General features: G+C 43.0%; 1 protein-coding gene across 1 annotated transcript in view; it reads right to left on the bottom strand.

Moving 5' to 3' along the window:
• Positions 1–22,931, bottom strand: part of suclg2 (succinate-CoA ligase GDP-forming subunit beta) — a 271,539-nt gene that overhangs the window by 41,589 nt on the left and 207,019 nt on the right. The window contains exon 9 of the mRNA XM_078414531.1: positions 19,772–19,914. Coding sequence (XP_078270657.1) covers positions 19,772–19,914 — 143 coding nt within the window. The remainder of the gene's footprint in view (positions 1–19,771; positions 19,915–22,931) is intronic.

The following is a 22,931-nucleotide window of genomic DNA, read 5'->3' as shown; positions in this document are numbered from 1 at the left end:
ACCAGGGCCCCCCTCCCCCCCCCCCCGCAATCAATCTGAAGAAGGGTCCTGAACTGAAACGGTCTCCTGAAATGCTGCCGGACCCACTGAGTTACTCCATCACTTTGCGTCTATCTACTTTTATGTTATTTAAGTTTGCTTCCTTAAAATAGATATGGCGTGAGCTATATAGAAGTTGCCTTAGCTTTGCCTCCTGCAGGCCCAAGTCCTGTGCCTTCCACTTATTAACTACTGATGTAAAATTTCTCCCTGAAAACAAAAGTATTTATAGAAAGCAATACTAACATATCAAGTAATAAATCCTCTTGGGTGTGCTATAAATTGTCTTCTACTTTAATTGTAAGATTTCTTAGTGTCAGCTTTCAACTGACATGGTCTTTAGGGATGAACAAAATACCTTAATTGGTTTTCCTATTGCTGTAAATAGGAAGATTTGAGTTTAAATATTACACAGTGGCGCAGTGGTAGAGTTGCTGCCTTACAGCGCCAGAGACCCGGGTTCGATCCTGACTACGGGTGCTGCCTGTACGGAGATTGTACCTTCTCCCCGTGACCTGCATGGGTTTTCTCCGAGATCTTCGATTTCCCCCGAAGCTCCAAAAGACGTCCTGGTTTGTAGGTTAATTGGCTTGGTAGAAATGTAAAATTGTCCCTAGTGTGTTTAGGATAGCGTTACTGTGCGGGGATTGCTGGTCAGTGCGAACGATGTGGGCCGAAGGGCCTGTTTCCATGCTGTATATCTAAACTAAACTAAGAACACTGTAAATTAGATTGAGAAATGCTGTTATTGTGACCACCACATGAAACCACAATTACAAAACTAAGTAGATATGCACTTTGGTAAAGTGTAAACTAAAGGCTTATTGATTGATTGAAAGGTGCAGCATGGAAACAGGCCCTTCGGCCCACCCTGTCCATGCTGACCACCGATCATCCCTTCCCGCTAGTTCTATATTGTTCCACTTTTGCATCCATGGGGAATTGAGAGAGGCAAATCAACACATAAACCCACATGTGTTTAGAATGTGGGAAGAAACCGGAGCACCCGGAAAAAAAAACCATGCAGTTACCGGGAAAACGTGCAAACTCCATACAAACAGCACCCGAGGTCGGGATTGAACCTGGGTCTCACTTGCTGAGAGGCATCATGTCCACCATTGTGCCGATGTGCTGTCTATGATAGAATAAAAGTTTTATTTGAAATGCCTCACCTGGCTCTCTCAAAAAATGCAGGAAAGGTAAAATTCCATTCTATCCATAAATGATTAACCAACACCATTAAGCAACAGCAAGCGTTGGTCGGCACGGACTCGGTGGGCCGAAGGGCCTGAGTCCGCACTGTATTTCTAAAGTCTAAAGGAAGCACTCAGAACATGAACAAAGAACTCTCCCCAACAAAACCATCAAAACACAATCGAAATTCACAATTGAGATAATTTATAAGGCTGTCTCTCCCTTTTTGACCGTCTCTCTACCACAATTGTTTCCAAGTCCCTAACTACACATTTGCTGGCCCCTTCAGTACCATGGTCAGCCCTTACTCTTTTGTTTAAACCAGACCCAGTGCAGCTCTCATATCCATGAAAGCCGGTGCCTCTCTACGTGCACCACCATCCCGACCCTGGCTCTTGACTACCCCATATCCAGAGCATCATGTATATAATGGCTTCATCAATCTATCTCTCTATTCCATCATTGTATGTTCATGAGTTCTATGATCAGAATTAGGCCATTCGGCCTGTCAAGTATACTCCACCATTCAATCATGGCTGATCCATCTTTCCCTCTCGACCCCATTCTCCTGCCTTCTCCCCATAACCCCTGACACCTGTGTCATTCAATTATCTATTAAAAATATCCATTGACTTGGCCTCCACGGCCATTTGTGGCAATGAATTCCACAGATTCACCACCCTCTGATTAAAGAAATTCCTCCTTAATTGTTAATCCTTATTAAGGACGGCATGGTGGTGTAGTGGTAGAGTTGCTGCCTTGTAGCGCCGGAGACCCGGGTTCGGTCCTGACTATGGGTGCTGTCTGTAAGGAGTTTGTACATTCTCCCCAAGACCTGTGTGGGTTTTCTCCAAGATCTTCGGTTTCCTCCCACGCTCCAAAGACGTACAGGTTTGTAGGTTAATTGGCTTGGTATAAATGTAAAATAAAATTGTTCCTGGTGTAGGTGCGTTGGGTGGTGTTAATGTGCAGGGATCGCTGGTCGGTGCGGACTCGGTGGGCCAAAGGGCCTGTTTTCGTACTGTATCTCTAAACGAAACTAAACTAAATTACTTTTGCATCCTTATGAGGAAATATCCAGTTCAATACTTTTCTTCTTTCCCCGGTCCATTTACAACCTTTCTTTCCTTTCAATATGTTGAATATCCCACAGCAACCAAACATTAACTCACCTCTCTGAAGGACCGAATGGCCTCCTCCTGCACCTATTTTCTATGTTTCTATTTCTCCCTGTTTGAAATAATAATCCTGTATTCGTTACACTCAAAATCAGAATGGCCTGGTCGAAGTAACAAACGATATTGACTTTCTTCTTTTTAAGTCCAGTTTTTCGGTTGCTTTTCCTTGTGTAACAAGACTCATGGAAATTCAAGGTAATGATTTATCTACCATTAAAAAGTAATACGAAGAAAATTGTGTAAAGCATATAATTCACATCATACTTTGGCAATACGCAAACAGATTTAAGACCAAAACGTAAATATTAACAGCGGCTCAGAAGTTAGTGAATCCAAAAGATTTCTAGATAGAAATTTTAATTATTCAGTAAAATGTCGAGATCCAGAATCATTGCACTGTTTTCAACGGGTACATTTATCATACTGTACCAACACGCTGTAAAGTAAAAAGAAATCTGAAGCCAAAGCATTTTAAATGTTTATATCCAAAGAGATTTTTTTTGAATTATTTTCTGAATTGATCGTCTCAAATAGCTTTCAATGAAAATAAACTTCTTAAACTCATAGTCATACAACATGAAAACGGGCCCTTCGGCCCTACTTGCCCATGCCGTCCAAGATGCCCCATCTATGATAGTCCCATCTGCCCGCATTTGGTCCATAACTCCCTAAGCCTTTCCTGTTCAGATGTCTTTTAAATGCCATTTAATACCTGCTTCAACTACCTCCTCTGACTGCTCTTTCCATGTACCCACCACCCTCTGTATGAAAATGTTGCACTTCAGATCCCTGTAAAATCTTTCCCCTCTCGTCTTAAACCTGTCTGGTTCTTGACTCCCCTACTCTGGGAAATATACTGTGCATCTACGCTATCTATTCCCCTCGTGATCTTATCATATCATATCATATATATACAGCCGGAAACAGACCTTTTCGGCCCTCCAAGTCCGTGCCGCCCAGCGATCCCCGTATATTAACACTATCCTACACCCACTAGGGACAATTTTTACATTTACCCAGCCAATTAACCTACATACCTGTACGTCTTTGGAGTGTGGGAGGAAACCGAAGATCTCGGAGAAAACCCACGCAGGTCACGGGGAGAACGTACAAACTCCTTACAGTGCAGCACCCGTAGTCAGGATCGAACCTGAGTCTCCGGCGCTGCATTCGCTGTAAAGCAGCAACTCTACCGCTGCGCTACCGTGCCGCCCTTATAAACCTCTCTAAGGTCACCCGTCTTCCTCCTGCGCTCCAGGGAATGCGCTCCAGGGAATAAAGTCCTAATCTGCCCAACCTCACCCTATAGCTCAGGGTCTCAAGTCCCGGAAACATCCTCATTTCCAGCTTTTGTCGTTAGTGCTCATTGATTTGAAGTTTTTGGTGGAAAAAAAACCAAGGCTGGCCTAAAGCACAATTGCAAAGTACAGCAAGAGGAAATTAAAACTGCAAACAAAAAAAATCAAAGGTGATGTAGAAACAAGCAACTGCAGATGCCGGTTTACAAAGAAGCACACAAAGTGATGAAGTAACTTAGAGGGTCAGACAGAAGAAGGGTCCTGACCAGAAACGTCACTTATCTACATTCTCCAGAGATGCTGCCTGACCTGCTGAGTTACTCCAACACTTTGTGTCCTTTTGTCCAAAGACAAACACGCATTTTGGAAATGGAGGAATGAGATATAGGATTGTGGATTATTATTTGGCCTAAAGAGCCCATATTAATCAAAAACAAATTTTCCGTTTACTCTAGCATTGTACTCATCATATGTTTTAACATTTTAATCAAATATTTCACCAAATCATTTTTTTTAAGATGCTGCATGGAAAAAGGCCCTTTTGTCCACCAAGTCCATGGTGACGCTTGACAATATTTCCAATATTCCTTAGCCCTTTATTTCAACTTGCAATTTGAATGATTTTTGAACATATTGTTAATTCATTTTTTGATTCATTTTTAAAAAATAATTTTGAAATTTCGGTGTGGCATGGTGGCGTAGTTGTGGAGTTGCTGCCTTACAGCGCCAGAGTCCCGTGTTCGATCCTGACTACAGGTGCTGTCTGTACGGAGTTTATACATTCTCCCCGTGACCGCATGGGTTTTCACTGGGTGCTTTGGTTTCTTCCCACATTCCAAAGACATTCAGGTTTGTAGGTTAATTAGCTCTGGAAAAAATGCTAAATTATTCCGCGCTGTATCTCTAAACTAAACTAAACTAAATAAAAAAACATTCCTATAATACAGTGACAGAAGTTTGATGATCTATTTTGGAATAGTCAGACATGAAGAACTGATCTGACTTGAGTCTGGAGAAGGATCTCAACCCAAAACGTCACCCATTCCTTCTCTCCAGAGATACTACCTGTCCCTCCGAGTTAGTCCAGCATTTTGTGACAATAAAACACTCTATACTGAACTATTTTTCTGGTGGCTTAGTTCAGTTTAGTTTATCATATCATATATCTACAGCCGGAAACAGGCCTTTTCGGCCCTCCAAGTCCGTGCCGCCCAGTGATCCCCGTACATTAACACTATCCTACACCCACTAGGGACAATTTTTACATTTACCCAGCCAATTAACCTACATACCTGTATTGTCACGTATACCGAGGTACAGTGAAAAGCTTTTTTTTGCGTGCTATCCAGTCCGCGGAAAGACAATACATGGTTACAATCAAGCCATTTACAGTGTGTAGATTCATGATAAGGGAATAACGTTTAGTATTATGGGTTTTACAGAGTACTATGTTGATATATTCTGTTGCGCTGCTACAAGTAAGAATTTCATTGTTCCGTTTCATGGGCCATATGACAATAAACCAATCTTTCGACTCTCTTGACTAAATTCTTGGCGACTATTCAATTGAAAGCTAACGCAATAGTCAGAAGTGCTTACAAAGATGTGTTTTAATCTTTGATTTCTATCTATGATATGATAACTTCTGAGAGTGACTTGCGCCTAGCAAGAGCTGCTCAAATTGTCACCGTAAGTGCATAAAACAAGATGCCTTGAATTTACAAGCTGGGATTTGACAAAATATGGCAAACAGGAGCTCAGTTGTCAAGTTAATGTACGTAGGTAGACGCATTCTCACCATCCCAGGAACACAGTCATGATTCATCATTGTGAAGGCTATTCAACATCTCTCCTCGCTCACAATTTAAATTACTGTGGAAATGTCTATTGCAATGTGGTCTGATAAGTGTTATGTGTGCAGCTGGAAGATTTAAACCAGTAACTGATATGCCCTCAGCTTCAGAATGTTGCTAAGGACATTAGGAGTTGCAGATGTATTAATTGCCCTCCACAAGTAGACCCACTTGCAATCCAATGCTCTTACAGTGGTGTTAACAGTCAGCATCAGGTTTGTCAGTTGTAGCAGTATTACAATATGTCACATGAGTTTTGGTTAATATAGAGATACAGCGAGGGAACAGGCCCTTCGGCCCAACGGGTCTGCACTGACCTGCGCTCACCCCGTACATCAGCATTATCCTACAGACAGTTTTCAATTTTAACGAAGCTTAATTAACCTACGAACCTGTATGTCTTTGGAGTGCGGGTGGAAATTAGAGTGTGGGTGGATAGCCCTTGCATTCACGAAGGGAGAACATGCATACTCCATTCAGACAGCACCCTCAGTCAGGATCGAACCAGGGTCCCTAACGCTGTAAGGCAGCAACTCTACCGCTGCGCCACTGCTCTGATCAATGTCTTCTGCAATAATGTTTTCTATGGTGCTACCTCAAATGCCACTTGAAAATTCATCTGTTCTTTTTTATTTACCTTGCAGGCTACATATATCAAAGAATTAATACAATTGTTAAATCAATTCGTTCCAAAAACACATCTCGACTTTACTTAATCATGTTATGCTTTCATTACAGAAGAGAACAAAGTCAATGAGCATGAAGAGTTTTGTAAGGAACGCTTTTCATAGAGAGATATATTGCATTATTAATAAAGAATTACCTTGTAACCAGCTTGTAAAATGTGGATTTGGCAAGAGAAAGGCATGTCTGCAACATGGAATGAAAGGGATACAGCAGAACACTCTCAGGGCAGGTAGAGATTTTTTCATTGTTTGCACCATTTTTTAAATAATGCAAATACATCTGGGGATTAGAAAAAAAGCTGAGAGACTAATGTACCACACTGGTATTGCAAGCCATAAATCAAATATTTACAGTGCAAAAACACCTTGTATAAGATGGTAAGAAGCATAGTGGTATTTTCCTAACAGTTCTGATGTAACATCATTCCCTATGTACCTGCCTGACCTGCTATGTATTTTCAACCATTTCTGGAGGTTATTTTTCCTTCAGGTGCTATGTTGCTGGTAATGAAAATCATTAAAGAAGGCACGGTGGTGTGGCGGTAGAGCAAGTGCCTTACAACGCCAGAGACCCAAGTTCGATCCTGACTACGGGTGCTGTCTGTACGGAGTTTGTAAGTTCCCCTCGTGACCTGCGTGGGTTTGCTCCGAGATCTTCGGTTTCCTCCAAAGACGTGCTGGTTTGTAGGTTAATTGGATTGGTATAAAAGTAAAATTGTCCCTAGTGTGTGTAGGATAGTGTTAGTGTGCGGGGATCGCTGTCCGGTGCGGACTCGGTGGGCCGAAGGGCCTGTTTCCGCGCCGTATCTCTAAAGTAAACTAAACTAAATAAAAAACATTCCTATAATACAGTGACAGAAGTCTAATGATCTATATTGGAATAGCCAGACATGAAGAACTTCAAGTTCCAAAAGTTGATTAAATAAAAGCATTGAGGATGTAAGCAAAAGTTTTAGATGAAAAAAAAAAATGACAGGAAACCAAGATGATGGATGAATCCAAGATAATTAATAGATGTGGAAACAGGAAAGGGAGTCAGATTTATGGGGTAGGGAGCACGGCGCGGATGAGAATGAAATGAATCAGTCCCCTTGCTGAGGACTATTCATTCAGTATGCGCAAGGTGAGGTACACATGATTAGGAAGGAGACGAGGTCAGAGTCAGAAGAAAGTAATATGGAAGAGGAATGGAGGGAGCAATGAGGAAGAAAAATGTTTCTGCTGAAAGACTAGAGGAGATGAAGGATGATGTTGAGGCACCACGTTCTCTACAAGATCAGTAAAACCCTTGTACAAGGTACGCCTTAAAATCATGGGCCTCCTCCAATTATGAATTATGGAGAGCCTTCAATACATCAGAAGTGGAACATAGAGCAGTACAGCACACAAGCAGGCCCCACCCCCACCGTGCCGCCCTTTGGCCCACAGTGTCTGTGCCGAACACGGGCGGCACGGTGGCGCAGCGGTAGAGTTGCTGCCTTACAGCGAATGCAGCGCCGGAGACTCAGGTTCGATCCTGACTACGGGCGCCGTCTGTACGGAGTTTGTACGTTCTCCCCGTGACCGGCGTGCGTTTTCTCCGAGATCTTCAGTTTCCTCCCACACTCCAAAGACGTACAGGTATGTAGGTTAATTGGCTGGGCAAATGTAAAAATTGGCCCTAGTGTGTGTAGGATAGTGTTAATGTGCGGGGATCGCTAGGCGGCGCCGACCCGGTGGGCCGAAGGGCCTGTTTCCGCGCTGTATCTCTACAGTCTAAAGTTAGCATCATGATAAATCATTCGTGTAAAACGTCGAACTTTGTTGTTTTCAAGCAATGTGTCCTCTAAATTATGTGACATTAGGAGCACGGAATATTCTTCTCCAGTTGAGTGACATTATACTTGGGTCCTTAATTTATGGAATGCTATCTATATCTATATACTAAAACTCTCGTTTGTTTGTTTGTTTGTTCCTGAACTATAGCCAAAACGATATATGATAGTGCGACAATTTTAGGCCCACCTTACTCACCGTCATCCTTTTGGTGTTAATGGAAGAAGTTTCATTGAAATCGGTGTTATATTTTTAGTTATTCACATTTTAAAGTTTAAATCTATCTCCTAAGGAGGAAGGAGGGGAAGGGGGGGGGGGGAAGGTGGGGGAGGGAAGGGGAAGAGGGAAGGGGAAGAGGGTGGAGGGAGGGGGAGGGGAGCAGGGAGGGGGGAGGGGGAGGAGAGGGTGCTCCACCAATACAGGGGAGGTTTGGGCCCAACGGGTCCACTTGGTTTAGTTAACATTTAAGTATGAGGTGAGAAGCATTTTCAAGCTAGAGAGTTGATTTAAACCCTTTTGTTCAGTTGTGCTGTGTATTTATGAAGGACATATGTATTTCATTTAATACGGAACAGTTTGATAACTTATTATTTGGTGGGATAATGGTATATGTTGAGAATTTGAGCTACCTTTCTTGCCTTTTGAAAATGCTCAATTGACTACTTCAACCATTCAGAATTTATAAGCGATAAAGCTGATTCTGGGGCATGTTTTTATTTAAAATATCTGAGCTACAGTGCAGAACTCTCTGCCAAAGGAACGATAATAGAATACATTACATTTTAATATAAATTCAGAGAAATTTTATCAGAATGTTTTCCTGGAAGTTCTCATTCACAGTTACTGATTGGCAATGTATTCTGTGGGTCATGAACACGTTTTAATCAAAGTTATACATTTTGCAAGGAAGAGAGGTTTTTTTTAACAAAATGAGTGATGGTTCTGCAAGAACATTTATTTTAGATAGCTGATCACTAAACCAGTAGTATTGCATGTTTAGAAAGGAACTGCAGAGATGCTGGTTAAAAAAACGCAGATCGACACAAAGTGCTGCAGTAACTCAGCGGGTCAGGTAGCATCTCTGGAGAAAAGGGATGGGTGACGTTTTGGGCCGGGACCCTTCTTCAGACTGGTAGGACTCACAGAGGGGGAAGCAGCGAGAGAGGGTCTCACAGAACTCCCCTCGGAGAGAGGAGAACTTCTTCAAAGTTTACAGGATGATCTCTGGTTGGCACGTACTCGGTGGGCCGAAGGGCCTGTTTCTGCGCTGTATCTCTACAGTGTAAAGTTAGCATCATGATAAATCATATCATATCATATCATATATATACAGCCGGAAACAGGCCTTTTCGGCCCTCCAAGTCCGTGCCGCCCAGCGATCCCTGTACATTAACACTATCCTACACCCACTAGGGACAATTTTTACATTTACCCAGCCAATTAACCTACATACCTGTACGTCTTTGGAGTGTGGGAGGAAACCGAAGATCTCGGAGAAAACCCACGCAGGTCACGGGGAGAACGTACAAACTCCTTACACCATCATTCATGTAAAACGTTAAACTTTGTTGTTTTCAAGCAATGTGTCCTCTAAATTATGTGATATTAGGAGCACGGAATATTCTTCTCCAGTCGAGTGACATTATACTTGGTTCCTTAATTTATGGAATGCTATCTATATTCTAAAACTCTCGTTTGTTTGTTTGTTCCTGAACTAGAGCCAAAACTATATAGGCGACAAATTAAGTGAGGAGATTTTGCATAGGAGCACACAAAATGTGTAGAAAGGAACTGCGGAAGCTGGTAGACACACAATGCTGGAGTGATTCAGGGGGTCAGGCAGCATCTCTAGAGAAAAAGGATGGGTGATGTTTCTGGTTGGGACCCTTCTTCAGTTATCCAAAGAAGCTCCAGGAATTGGGTATATTCCAAGATTGGTATATTTACTGCACCATCATTCTCTTTGTTTTTGATCTCACTTGAATGGTACATAATTCATAATATTTTAGTTTTAGAGATGCAGCGCGGAAACAGGCCCTTCGTCCCGTCGAGTTTGCGCCGACCAGCGATCCCCGCACATTAACACTAAACTACACACACGAGGGACATTTTTTTTACATTTATACCAAGCCAATTAACCTTCAAACCTGTACGTCTTTGGAGTGTGGGTGGAAACTGAAGATCTCGGAGAAAACCCACGTGGTTAAGGGGAGAACGTACAAACTCCATACAGACAGCATTAAAGTTTCTTCTTCAAGAGTCAAGAGTGTTTTACTGTCATATGTCCCGAAACGGAACAATGAAACTAATACTTGCAGCAGCACTACAGATATGTTGTGTATGTAATACTCAGTGGACACCACAATAAACAACAAAGAGAAGTTCAGTATGTAAATATAATAACAAAAGAACAAATATAGTGAAAGACAAAGCTCCATGTCCCTAGTGCATTCAAGGCAGTTTGGGGTTTAGTTGGAGCTCATAGAGTTCAATAGCCTGATGATTTTAGGGAAGATACTGCTCCCGCACTTTGACGTTACAGTTTTCAGTATTAATGTCAATATTAATTATTTATATTAACACTTGCATTAAACTTCATTAGTTACTTTTGGTAATGAATTCCACATACACAACTGGTAGTGTAAGAAAATAACTGCAGATGCTAGTACAAGTCGAAGGTATTTATTCACAAAATGCTGGCGCCAACCGTACACTTAGCACTATCCTACTCACTAGGGGCAATTTAGAATTTTTGCCAAAACCAATTAACCTACAAACCCATACGTCTTTGGAGTGTGGGGGGAAACCGGAGCACCCGGAGAAAACCCACACGATCACAGGGAGGACGTACCAACATCGTACAGACAGCACCCTTAGTAAGGATCAAACCCGGGTCTCTGGCGCTGTAAGGTAGTAACTCTACTGCCGTGTCACCTCTTAATATCACATCATTTAGAGGAACAATTGCTTGAAAGCAGCGACATTTAATATTTCATTTAAATTAATTTATCACACTGCTACCTTGGAAAAAATATTCACACCGAAGTAAAAAGAAACAAAAATGAACTTCAATCTTTACAGAGTTCATGTGGTGTACTCATCTGCATTTAATTCTGAGTACTGTAACCTTTTTCTAAATAAATTTCTATCATGATCTAAATTGGAAATTCACTTGAAATTAATTAATATTGTCAAATGTTACAAAATAACAAAAGACATGTAAAGAATGTGTGAACGGGAAATCAATGGTCAATGTGGAATTGGTGGGCCGATGAGCCTGCTTCCACAATGATCCCAGGAATGAGTAGTCTGAAGAAGGGTCTCGACCCGAAACGTCGCCCATTCCTTCTCTCCTGATTTGCTGCCTGACCTGCTGAGTTACTCCAGCATTTTGTGAATAAATACCTTCGATTTGTACCAGCATCTGCAGTTATTTCCTTACACCAGGAATGAGTAGGTTCACCTATAATGAGCGTTTGCCAGCACTGGGCCTGTACTCGCTGGAGCTTAGAAGAAAGAGGGGGGACTTCATTGAAACACACAGAATAGTGAAAGGCTTTTTTGTTTTTAGAGATACAGCGCGGAAACAGGCCCTTCGGCCCACAGAGTCCGCACCGCCCAGCGATCCCCGCACATTAACACTATCCTACACACACTAGGGACAATTTTTACATTTACCCAGTCAATTAACCTACATACCTGCACATATTTGGAGTGTGGGAGGAAACCGAAGATCTCGGAGAAAACCCACGCAGGTCACAGGGAGAACGTACAAACTCCGTACGGACGGCGCCCGTAGTCAGGATCGAACCTGAGTCTCCGGCGCTGCATTCGCTGTAAGGCAGCAACTCTACCGCTGCGCCACCGTGCCGCCCCGGCTTGGATAGAATGGATGTGAAGAGGATGTTTCCACCAGTGGGAGAGTCTAGGACTAGAGGTCATAGGCTACTCTGCCTTTCAATAATGGCTGATCTATCTCTCCCTCCTAACCCCATTCCCCTCTGCCTTCTCCCCATAACCTCTGACACCTGTACTAATCAAAACCTATCTATCTCTGCCTTAAAAATATCCACTGAGTTGGCCTCCACAGCCTCCTATGGCAAATAATTCCACAGATTCACCACCCACTGACTAAATAAATTTCTCCTCATCTCCTTCCTAAAAGAACGTCCTTTAATTCTAAGGCTATGACCTCTAGTCCTTGGATAAACCTTGAGAAGACTTGGGCCGATAATTACAGATGTGCCAACATAATCCCCGTGGGGATAGTGGTTGATCAGCTGTATGTGTGGGAGGGTACCCGCTCGGTTGTATCATCTGCTGACATGCCGGCATATTCTTTATAAGGGAAGATAGCTACCACTGGAAAAGATAAAGAGCCATCCCACCCACTGCAATGCAGCCTCGTCACAGCAGTGAGAGACAATTTAGATAACTCAGAAGTGGAAACATTTCCCTTTAATATCCTCACTGGGGGAGAAGCTTTAAACCTTCACAGGATTTATTGCACAATCAGTGAATTCATACCAGACAAAGATTGCTTAAATGTTTGGTGTGTAGGAAGACATATCGTCCTTTCTCACTTTCATGATCCTAATGTGGCATCATTTATTTTCAAATCAAACTTGGAAATAAGGAGATAAATCCAACAGTATGAGTTGTGTGGATCGGGCTGATACACCCCTTAGGGTAGCTTCAAGTGAGCTTGCGCTATCTTTTTTACTACTGAGCAAACGTTATCAATTTGGAGCCAGAGCAAATTTTTATTTGGCTCAGGGGAGGTTATTTTGTGCTAATTTCACCTGTACACAGTAGCTTCCATTTTAATCAGGAAGATCGCTGCATTTGATAGAAAGTACTTAAGTGTGCCGTTCACAAACTAATTTCTCCACAAGTATTAGCTCCTCGATCTCAAAAGCATAGTTTGCAATGTAGCTTTTATAACAGGCTGCAAACATTAAACTTATTTATTGTTTTCAAGTACGGGAATTCAAAACTTCTTATTAACTCCCTCAGCATTTTACACGCCCACCTCTGGTTCATCCTTTTAAGCATTTTAGCTATCTCGTATTCTCAACTGCTCTCAAAGTTTTGGATTAATGAGCACAGTGTTAACGCTCGGCATTTGCGTAGTGCAATTGTGTCGGGATAAAGAAATAGAGATGAAGAAGTATAAGAAAATAACTGCAGGTGCTGGTACAAATCGATTTATTCACAAAATGCAGGAGTAACTCAGCAGGTCAGGCAGCATCTCGGGAGAGAAGGAATGGGTGACGTGTCGGGTCGAGACCCTTCTTCAGACTGATGTCAGGGGGGCGGGACAAAGGAAGGATATAGGTGGAGACAGGAAGATAGAGGGAGATCTGGGAAGGAGGAGGGGAAGGGAGGGACAGAGGAACTATCTAAAGTTGGGGAAGTCGATGTTCATACCACTGGGCTGCAAACTGCCCAGGCGAAATATGAGGTGCTGATTAGAAATATGAGCACCTCGGCCCACGCCGACCGGTGATCACCCATACACTAATTCTATCCTGCACACTTGGGACATTTTACAGAAGTCAATTAACCTACAATCCTGCACGTCTTTGGAATGTGGGAGGAAACCGGAGCACCCGGTGGAAAACCCACGCTGTCACAGGGAGAAGGTGCGAGCATTCCTACAGACCAGCACCCGTGGTCAGGATCGAACCCGGGTCTCTGGCGCTGTGAGGCAGCAACTCTACCGCTGCGCCACCGTGCCGTCCTTTATCTGTGGATAAAGAAACAGTTGGAAATGTCCATCAGGACTGAATGAATAAGACTGGAGATAATTTAAGGAAAGGCAGGTTAAGGGCAGGAGTGAATTGAAGAACATGATGTCCTCAATGTTAATTCATTAGAGCAAAGGATCCAGCAAAGCTTCACGGGATGGTGTGGCGAAGTTGGGATTATCAAAACCACATATAATATCTTAATCTCTAGTCCTTCAGAGGACTTGCACAGCAGTCTCAATAGACCAGTTAGAATCAGAAAGATAATATCTTCACTGACTCCACTGATAAATCTAAACATGCAGCCAACCTCATTAAAGTCTAAACATGCAGCCAACCTCATTGCAAACTGCAAGATAAAAAGTAGACTGAATGCAAAGGGAAACTTAGATAAGATCAGAAGCAGTTAAATGCAATGCATCCACAATTCATTAGGATAATTGATAAGTGAAGGATGACAAATTAAGTTGGGTTACCAGAGACAGCTATTGCTAAAGACACAATCTGTAAACTAAAGGACACAAAGTGCTGGAGTGATTCAGCGGGTTACCATCGATGACAAAGGGCGACACGGTGGCACAGCGGTAGAGTTGCTGCCACACAGCGACAGAGACCCGGGTTCGATCCTCTCTACAGGTGCTGCCTGTACGGAGTTTGTACGTTCTCCCTGAGACCATGTGGGTTTTCTCCGGGTGCTCCGGATTCCCCCCACACTCCAAAGACATACAGGTTTGTAGGTTAATTGACTTGTTATAAATGTAAAATTATCGCTAGTGTGTAGGGTTGTGTAAATGTGCAGGGATCGCTGGTCGGTGCGGACTCGGACCTGAGGGCCTGATTCATGCTGTATCTCTAAACTAAACTAAGCTTAGGTTTGTAGGTTAATTGGCTTTGGTAAAAAAATTGTAAATGGTCCCTAGTGTGTAGGACCTTCTAGTGTAAGGAGTGATCGCTGTTCGGCATGGACTTGGTGGGCTGAAGGGTCTGTTTCCGCGCTGTATCTCTAAAGTCTAAAGTAAAGATAGCGGATGTTTAATTCCATGTTTATTTACTTACTTTAAATTCCCCAGATGGGTTTCAAACTTAGGTCCTTAAATCAACAGCCCAGGCTTGTGAAAACTAATTTAACCACAAAGCCACTGCATCCCCACTGAAACCAGAGGTGAAAGATGTCTTGCAAAACGAGGAAGCTACTGCAATAGAAAGTGTAATAAGATTGGGGCAGAATGCGTAGAACTCGATTTTCGAACGGAAATTGATATATGGCTCCATATTGATTTCATTTTGTTGTATTTTTACGCAATAACTTAGAATTACCCTTTGCATTTTGTACTCCTGCAGAAAGAGCATTTTCAAATGAACAGAACACAAATGTCAGATTCTGATCTTAAAATCCACTGCGATTGTATTAGAAAGTCGGGTTAGTTCCCATAGGCACTCATAACATTCTAAGATAAAAGACGCAATTTCTCCAAACATTGCAGACTCCAGAAAAACAGAAAAGATGGGCAATGTTGACTCTAATGCCAAAAATATTTGAGAGGGATTTCAACAGTCGAGTAAATTAATAATGGGCGTCAGGCAAGTTAAATTTGTCCACTTATTTTCCTAAGCTTCCAAATGCACTGTAGGAAACTTTCAGACAAAAGAAAAGTGACGTCTATTCTCGTGGGGAAGCTGGAAGACCCACGCAATAACATTTGGACTAAAATCCTATAAAGGAATCCAATTAATTCAGATGGAAGAGAATTATCACAAGGCAAGATTATTAAAGTGCCTCATTTCAAAATAAGAGGTTTAATCGTCCCAAAGAGAAGAAATTTCATGCTCAGTTTATGCAAAAAAAAATTTAACACCAACACCTTACAGAATATACTCAATGTTAATAAAAAAAACCCGTCTGCAGGTTGCAGTTGAACCGAGACAGGCAGAAGCCCTTCAAGGAGTGTGGATTCATCCTTAAATCGGTATCTCCAGGGAGATTGGGGAAAGCATGAAAAAAGCCTTTCTGTGCTACCTACACTGCAGAACAGGAGAGAGGTAATGGAGTATGTAAGAGATGCTGGATGCTTGAAATGGGACAATGGTTCTGAGTAATGAGTATAGAAAAATGAATGGCATGAAAGACCAAGGTGATAACAGTTTCCATCATTCCCTTATTGAATATTAGCTATTCAAAAACGACTCTAAAGTTAAGTCATTGCTTGCTTTCTATTGTCATTGAATCCTTTGTCTGCAAGTTCATAAGTCATTGGAGCAGATGTAGGCCATTCAGCCCATCAAGTCTATTCCGCCATTCAATCTAGCTGATCTATGTTTTCCTTCTCAACCCCATTCTCCTGCTTTCTCCCTGTAACCCTTGACACCCGTACTAATCAAGAATCAGTTAATCTCAGCGTTAAAAATACCCAACAACTTATCCACCATAGCAGTCTGTGGCAATGAAGTCTACAAATACATCACCCCCTGACTAAAGAAATTCCTCCTCATCTCCTTTCTAAAGATGCATCCTTTTCATTCTGAGACTACGTCCTCTGGTCCTGGACTCTCCCACTAGTGGAAACATCCTCTCCACATCCATTCTATCCCGGTCATGGTCTGGAATTCTTTGAAGAAATAAATAACTGGACAAAGGAGAGTCAATCGATATGGTATACTTAGATTTTCAGAAAGCCTTTAATAAGGTGCCACACGTTAGGCTTCTAAAGGGCCTGTCCCATTAGGCGACCTTTTTGGCGACTGCCGGCGACTGTCAAAGTCGTAGCAGATCGCTGGACTTTTCTTTTACCCGACGACAATGACCACGACAATGCCGAGTCAGGTCGAGATTACAGCGTCTTCTGAAACATCGCAACATTCCCACGCTGTCAATGCTTCTCCGGCTTCCTGGTTTTCGCTGAAATCACTGACAAGTCAGTAAGTACTTGAGAGTTTTGAACTATAACACGTTGTATGGGTTACTTAAAAACCAAGCTTCACTGTAACAAGGCATAAACTGGATTTACTTCCAGTTTACTAATAGCTGTATTAAAAAAAAAAAATTTTTAAGTGGTTCAGTGGATTTTTGTGAAAAGTGTGTGGGCATTCTTTGAAAATGTATGGGAGATGCATATCTGGTTTCTGGGTTGCATATCTGGGTTTGGAGCCCACTTTAAATGTAATGGCTGAGGCCAAAAACATCGCGAAAATTCCCATGCTTACCTGACCGTCAAACTGTCGCCTCCAATCTACCTGTCAAATGTCCTGACAGTAAATAAATTGGTTAAACACAAGCATTTTATGGTATTTTGAAATTACTTTACTTATTTTAATATTATGTGCTTCTAAATGTATCTTAAGAGAACCTATCAAACCTGGAGACATCAGGCGACAGCGGCAATAAGTTACGATACCTGGCGACAAGCTAGCTGTCGCCGAGAGATTTCAAACCGTTTGATTTCTCAGCGACGTGCCGAGATCCACTACGATCTTTGGAAGACACCGCACGATCATGCCCGCGACACCCCGGCGAACGTTCGGCGACAGCCTAGTCACCGGCAGTCGCCTTAAAATCGCCTAAAGTGGGACAGGCCCTTAAGGAAGATGAGAGCCCAGGGTATCAAAGGCCAGATACTAGCATGGATCGCAGGTTGACTGGATGGCAGAAGACAGAGAGTGGCAATAAAGGGGGCTTTTTCTGGTTGGTTGCCAGTGACTAGTGGAGTTCTGCAAGGGTCGGTGCTGGGGCCGCGTCTCTTCACGTTGTATATTAATGATTTGGACGAGGGGATTGAAGGCTTTGTGGCAAAGTTTGTGAATGATACGAAAATAGGTGGTGGGGCAGGTAGTGTGGAGAAAGCAGGGACTCTGGAGAAGGACTTGGACAGCTTTGGAGAGTGGCAGATGGAATATCGTGTAGCAAAGTGTGGAGTCATGCATTTTGGTGGTAGGAATAAAGGCAAAGAGTATTTTCTAAATGGGGTGAGAATACAGAAATCGGAGGTTCAAAGGGACTTGGGAGTACTGATGCAGATTCCCAAAAAGTTAATCTGCAAGTCGAATATGTAGTAAAGAAAGCAAACTCAAGGCCCTCATTTATTTCAAGAGGGCTTGTACACAAAAACAGGGATGTAATGTTGAGGCTCTATAAGGCGCTGGTAAGACCACATTTGGAATATTGTGAGCAATTTTGAACACCATATCTGAGGAAGGATGTGCTGGGTCTGGAGAGGGTCCAGAGGAGGTTTACAAGAATGATCCCAGGAATGAGAAGGTTAACCTATGATGAGCGTTTGTCGGCACTGGGCCTGTACTCGCTGGAGTTTAGCAGAATGATGGGGGACCTCATTGAAACTTACAGAATAGTGAAAGACTTGGATAGAGTGAATGTGGAGAGGATGTTTCCACTAGTAGGAGAGTCTAGGACTCGAGGTCATAGCCTCAGAATTAAAGGACGTTCTTTTAGGAAGGAGATGAGGAGAAATGTCTTTAGTCAGAGAGTGGTGAATCTGTGGAATTCTTTGCCACAGAAGGCTGTGGAGGCCGTCAGTGGATATTTTTAAGGCAGAGACAGATAGAATCTTGATTAGTACAGGTGTCAGAGGTTATGGGGAGAAGGCAGGAGAATGGGATTAGGAGGGAGAAATAGATCAGCCATGATTGAATGGGGGAGTAGACATGATGGGCCGAATGGCCTAATTCTACTCCTATCCCTTATGACCTTATGAATGAGAGTGGGCTATTGTCAACTGAAGGAAAATGCTGCCTTCTAATTGTAAGCTATTATTTACATTATCGATTTGGATTCGTAATGAAGGTTGAATTTGAATTTTGCAGACGACATCGTATTATTATACTACAGCAAGGGATACAACAAACCACAATATTAATAAGTTTGCAGAATGGAGATGCAATTAGCAAATCAATTCAGATAACGTGTGGGTAAGCAGAGTTCCAATGTCACATACTTTTCGGTAAATAGAGATCGAATAGGAGCACAGAAGCAGTAGTCATAGAGGTAACAAAGTCATAGTCATACAGTGTGGAAACAGGCCCTTTGGCCCAACGTGCCCACTCCGACCAACATGTCCCAGCTACATTAGTTCCACCTGCCTGTGTTTGGTTCACATCGCTCTAAACCTGTCCTTTCCATGTACCTATCCAAAATACCCCACCCCCCAACACCATGCTCTAATTCTGCACACTAATCTCTTGTGTGGGACCTTGTCAAAAGCAAGGCATTATGCTGCAAGGTATTTTTAGGAATAAACTTAGATGGGGAACAATTCTAAAGATCCACGCTGTTGTTTGACAGAATTCCATGTTGAACATAGTATGCAACTTTGCAATCCACAAACCCTCCCCCACTGATTTTCCTTTTACTGCATAAGAAGGTCTTTTAGTTCCTTTGTACATCATCTGTATGCGTGCGTGCACATATATATATATACATATATAGAGAAAGACTTTTATAAAAACTTTTGATTCCTTCGTACATCTCCACTTATATATATGTATATATATATATAGTCTGATATTATATATATATATATCAGTCTAAAGAAGGGTCTCGACCCGAAACGTCACCCATTCCTTCTCTCCTGAGGTGCTGCCTGACCTGCTGAGTTACTCCAGCATTTTGTGAATAAATACCTTCGATTTGTACCAGCATCTGCAGTTATTTTCTCATACTATATGTATATATATGCGTATATATATGCGTGTCTTTCATTACAGTACTTGGTAAGTTTCTATGAGATCCCCCTCATCCTTCCAAACTCCAGCGAGTACAGGCTGTCAATCGTTCTCGGACAGGTAGATGGGTAGGAAAGGTTTAGAGAGATGTAGACCAAACGTGGGCAAATGGGACTAGGTGAGATGGGGCATCCTGGTTGGCATGGACGAGCTGGGCAGAAGGGCATGCTTCTGTGCTGCATGACTATAATTTCACAGCTTGCTCTGTTTGGAAACACATCTTACCCTGGGATCTGCAGTGAACAGCTTAAACGCTTGGTACACTTGGTCCTCTTGTACACCACCACCGAGGTCAAGGAAGTTTGCTGGTTTGCCTCCGTGAAGATCGATGATATCACACGTGGCCATGGCAAGACCGGCTCCATTAACTGTTTATAAGAAAGGCATCATCTTTTACAATTTGACAAATCATCAATTTCATAGCACACCAGTGAAAATAATGTCAAAATGATGTAAAAGACTAGCATTCTTCTGAACAGTTGCATGCACAAACCTTTAGGTTTAGCAGCTGTTACCGTAGTAGGGGCCCTTCACATGAAGAATGGAGCATTAAGACTTATTGAGCTTCATGCTGTTGCTACAAATAAATACCAGTTAACAAATTGGTTGAACCTGTTCAATCAAAATGTAAATCTAACAGCAATGATTGCCCTCTGATTCATGTTTTCTTACGTAAAAATCATCAATACTGCAAGATAAATTGATGTAAGTAAATATGTAAAGAATTGATGTAAAGAAAGAATTTCTATCGTGACTGAGAAACTTAGTCACGTCTGATACACCAATCAGCCAAAACATTATGACCCGATGAGCCAAAACATTATGACCACATGCCTAATATGCTGCTGGTCCTCCGTGTGCAGCCCCATACGCAGCAGGGTGCGATGCACTGTGTATTGTAACACATTCCTCTCGTCACCACCATTAAAATTTTCTGTGACTTGTGCCACAGTAGACCTTCTGTCGGTTTGGACCAGACGGGATAGCCTTCGTTGCCCTCGCGTATCGATGAGCCTTGGGCGCTCAACACCCTGTCGCCGGTTTGTGGTTTGTCCCTCCTCGGACCACTGTCGGTAGGTGCTCACCACTGCTGACCGGGAGCACCCCACAAGCCTTGCCGTTTCAGAGATGCTCTGACCCAGTCGTCTGGCCGTAACAATTTGGCCCATGTCAAAGTCGCTCAGGTCTTTACTCCTGCCCATTTCTCCTGCATCCAACACATCAACTTCAAGAACTGACTGTTCATTTGCTGCCTAATATATCCCACCCCTTGACAGGTGCCATTGTAACAAGATTGTAACAATGTTATTCACTTCGCCTGTCAGTGGTCATAATGTTTTGGCTGATCGGTGTACATTTTCCAGCTTTGTAAGCTTGCCAAATAGGTAGAAGGAAGTACATGGTCAAAACAAACCCATTCTGTTTGTGTCGACATCTCCTTTGGTGAATGGTGCACGTAGACTTTCCTCAAGCAGAACCCTTGATATTTTATTAAATTTCCAAAAATAAACTTTATTCACAATAAAAAATATACACAAAAGAAGAACTGTTCGACAGATTCTTGGTTAGCACGGGTGTCAGGAGTTATAGGGCGAAGGCAGGAAAATGGGATTGAGAGGGAGAGATAGATCTGCCCTGATTGAGTGATGGACTGGACTTGATGGGCCAAATGGACTCATTCTGCACCTATCACTTCTGAACTGTGCAAAAACTCTTCTGACATACATACATTCATTAGTATAAGAAAATAACTGCAGATGCTGGTACAAATCCAAGGTATCGATTAGCAAATTTGCAGATGATACTAACCATTAGCAAATTTGCAGATGATACTAAGTTGGGGGGGTAGTGTGAATTGTGAGGAAGATGCAATAAGGCTGCAGGGTGACTTGGACAGGTTGTGTGAGTGGGCGGATACATGGCAGATGCAGTTTAATGTGGATAAGTGTGAGGTTATTCACTTTGGAAGTAAGAATAGAAAGGCAGATTATTATCTGAATGGTGTCAAGTTAGGAGGAGGGGGAGTTCAACGAGATCTGGGTGTCCTAGTGCATCAGTCAATGAAAGGAAGCATGCAGGTACAGCAGGCAGTGAAGAAAGCCAATGGAATGTTGGCCTTCGTAACAAGAGGAGTTGAGTATAGGAGCAAAGAGGTCCTTCTACAGTTGTACCGGGCCCTGGTGAGACCGCACCTGGAGTACTGTGTGCAGTTTTGGTCTCCAAATTTGAGGAAGGATATTCTTGCTATGGAGGGCGTGCAGCGTAGGTTCACTAGGTTAATTCCCGGAATGGCGGGACTGTCGTATGTTGAAAGGCTGGAGCGATTGGGCTTGTATACACTGGAATTTAGAAGGATGAGGGGGGATCTTATTGAAACATATAAGATAATTAGGGGATTGGACACATTAGAGGCAGATAACATGTTCCCAATGTTGGGGGAGTCCAGAACAAGGGGCCACAGTTTAAGAATAAGGGGTAGGCCATTTAGAACGGAGATGAGGAAGAACTTTTTCAGTCAGAGGGTGGTGAAGGTGTGGAATTCTCTGCCTCAGAAGGCAGTGGAGGCCAGTTCGTTGGATGCTTTCAAGAGAGAGCTGGATAGAGCTCTTAAGGATAGCGGAGTGAGTGGGTATGGGGAGAAGGCAGGAACGGGGTACTGATTGAGAGTGATCAGCCATGATCGCATTGAATGGTGGTGCTGGCTCGAAGGGCTGAATGGCCTCCTCCTGCACCTATTGTCTATTGTCTATTGTATTTATTCACAAAATGCTGGAGTAACTCAGCAGGTCAGGCAGCATCTCGGGAGAGAAGGAATGGGTGACGTTTCGGGTCGAGACCCTTCTTCAGACATTCATTGGTGTTGTATTTGGTAGTGTTCACAGAACTATCGTTATACCCGGCACCCTTGCCACTCACGTGGCCCCCTGGGATGACATCCCTCCCCTTGTTTGAGGGGCGTCTCCACCACACCCTGCCCCCCAGTGGGCAGCAGCGGAAGGACCCCAGACTGCGGTCCTCCCCCACAGAGCCTTGGCGTTGGCTGCACCGAGCTTCAGCGCGTCCCTCAGCACGTACTCCTGCAGTCTGGCGCGGGCCAGGCGGTGACATTCCCTGACGGAAATGTCGCTCCGCTGGTAGGTCAACGAGTTTCTGGGCCGACCAAAGAGCGTCTTTCACCGAGTTGGTGACCTTCCAGCAGCACTTGACGTCCATCTCTGAATGTGTACCGGGAAACAGTCCTATCCATGTCCTCCAGAGATGCTGCATGACCCGCACTTTGTGAGTTATTCCAGCACTTTGTGTTTGACGCAAGATTCCAGCATCTGCAGTTCCTTGTGCCTGTATTAAAAAGTTCAACTTTTTATTGAAAAAGCTCATTCAACTG

The sequence above is a fragment of the Rhinoraja longicauda genome, chromosome 17 (assembly GCF_053455715.1).
Source record: "Rhinoraja longicauda isolate Sanriku21f chromosome 17, sRhiLon1.1, whole genome shotgun sequence".
Classification (NCBI taxonomy): Eukaryota; Metazoa; Chordata; class Chondrichthyes; order Rajiformes; family Arhynchobatidae; genus Rhinoraja; species Rhinoraja longicauda.
The sequence above is the reverse complement of the archived record's forward strand: the minus strand, read 5'-3'. Positions and strand labels throughout refer to the sequence as shown.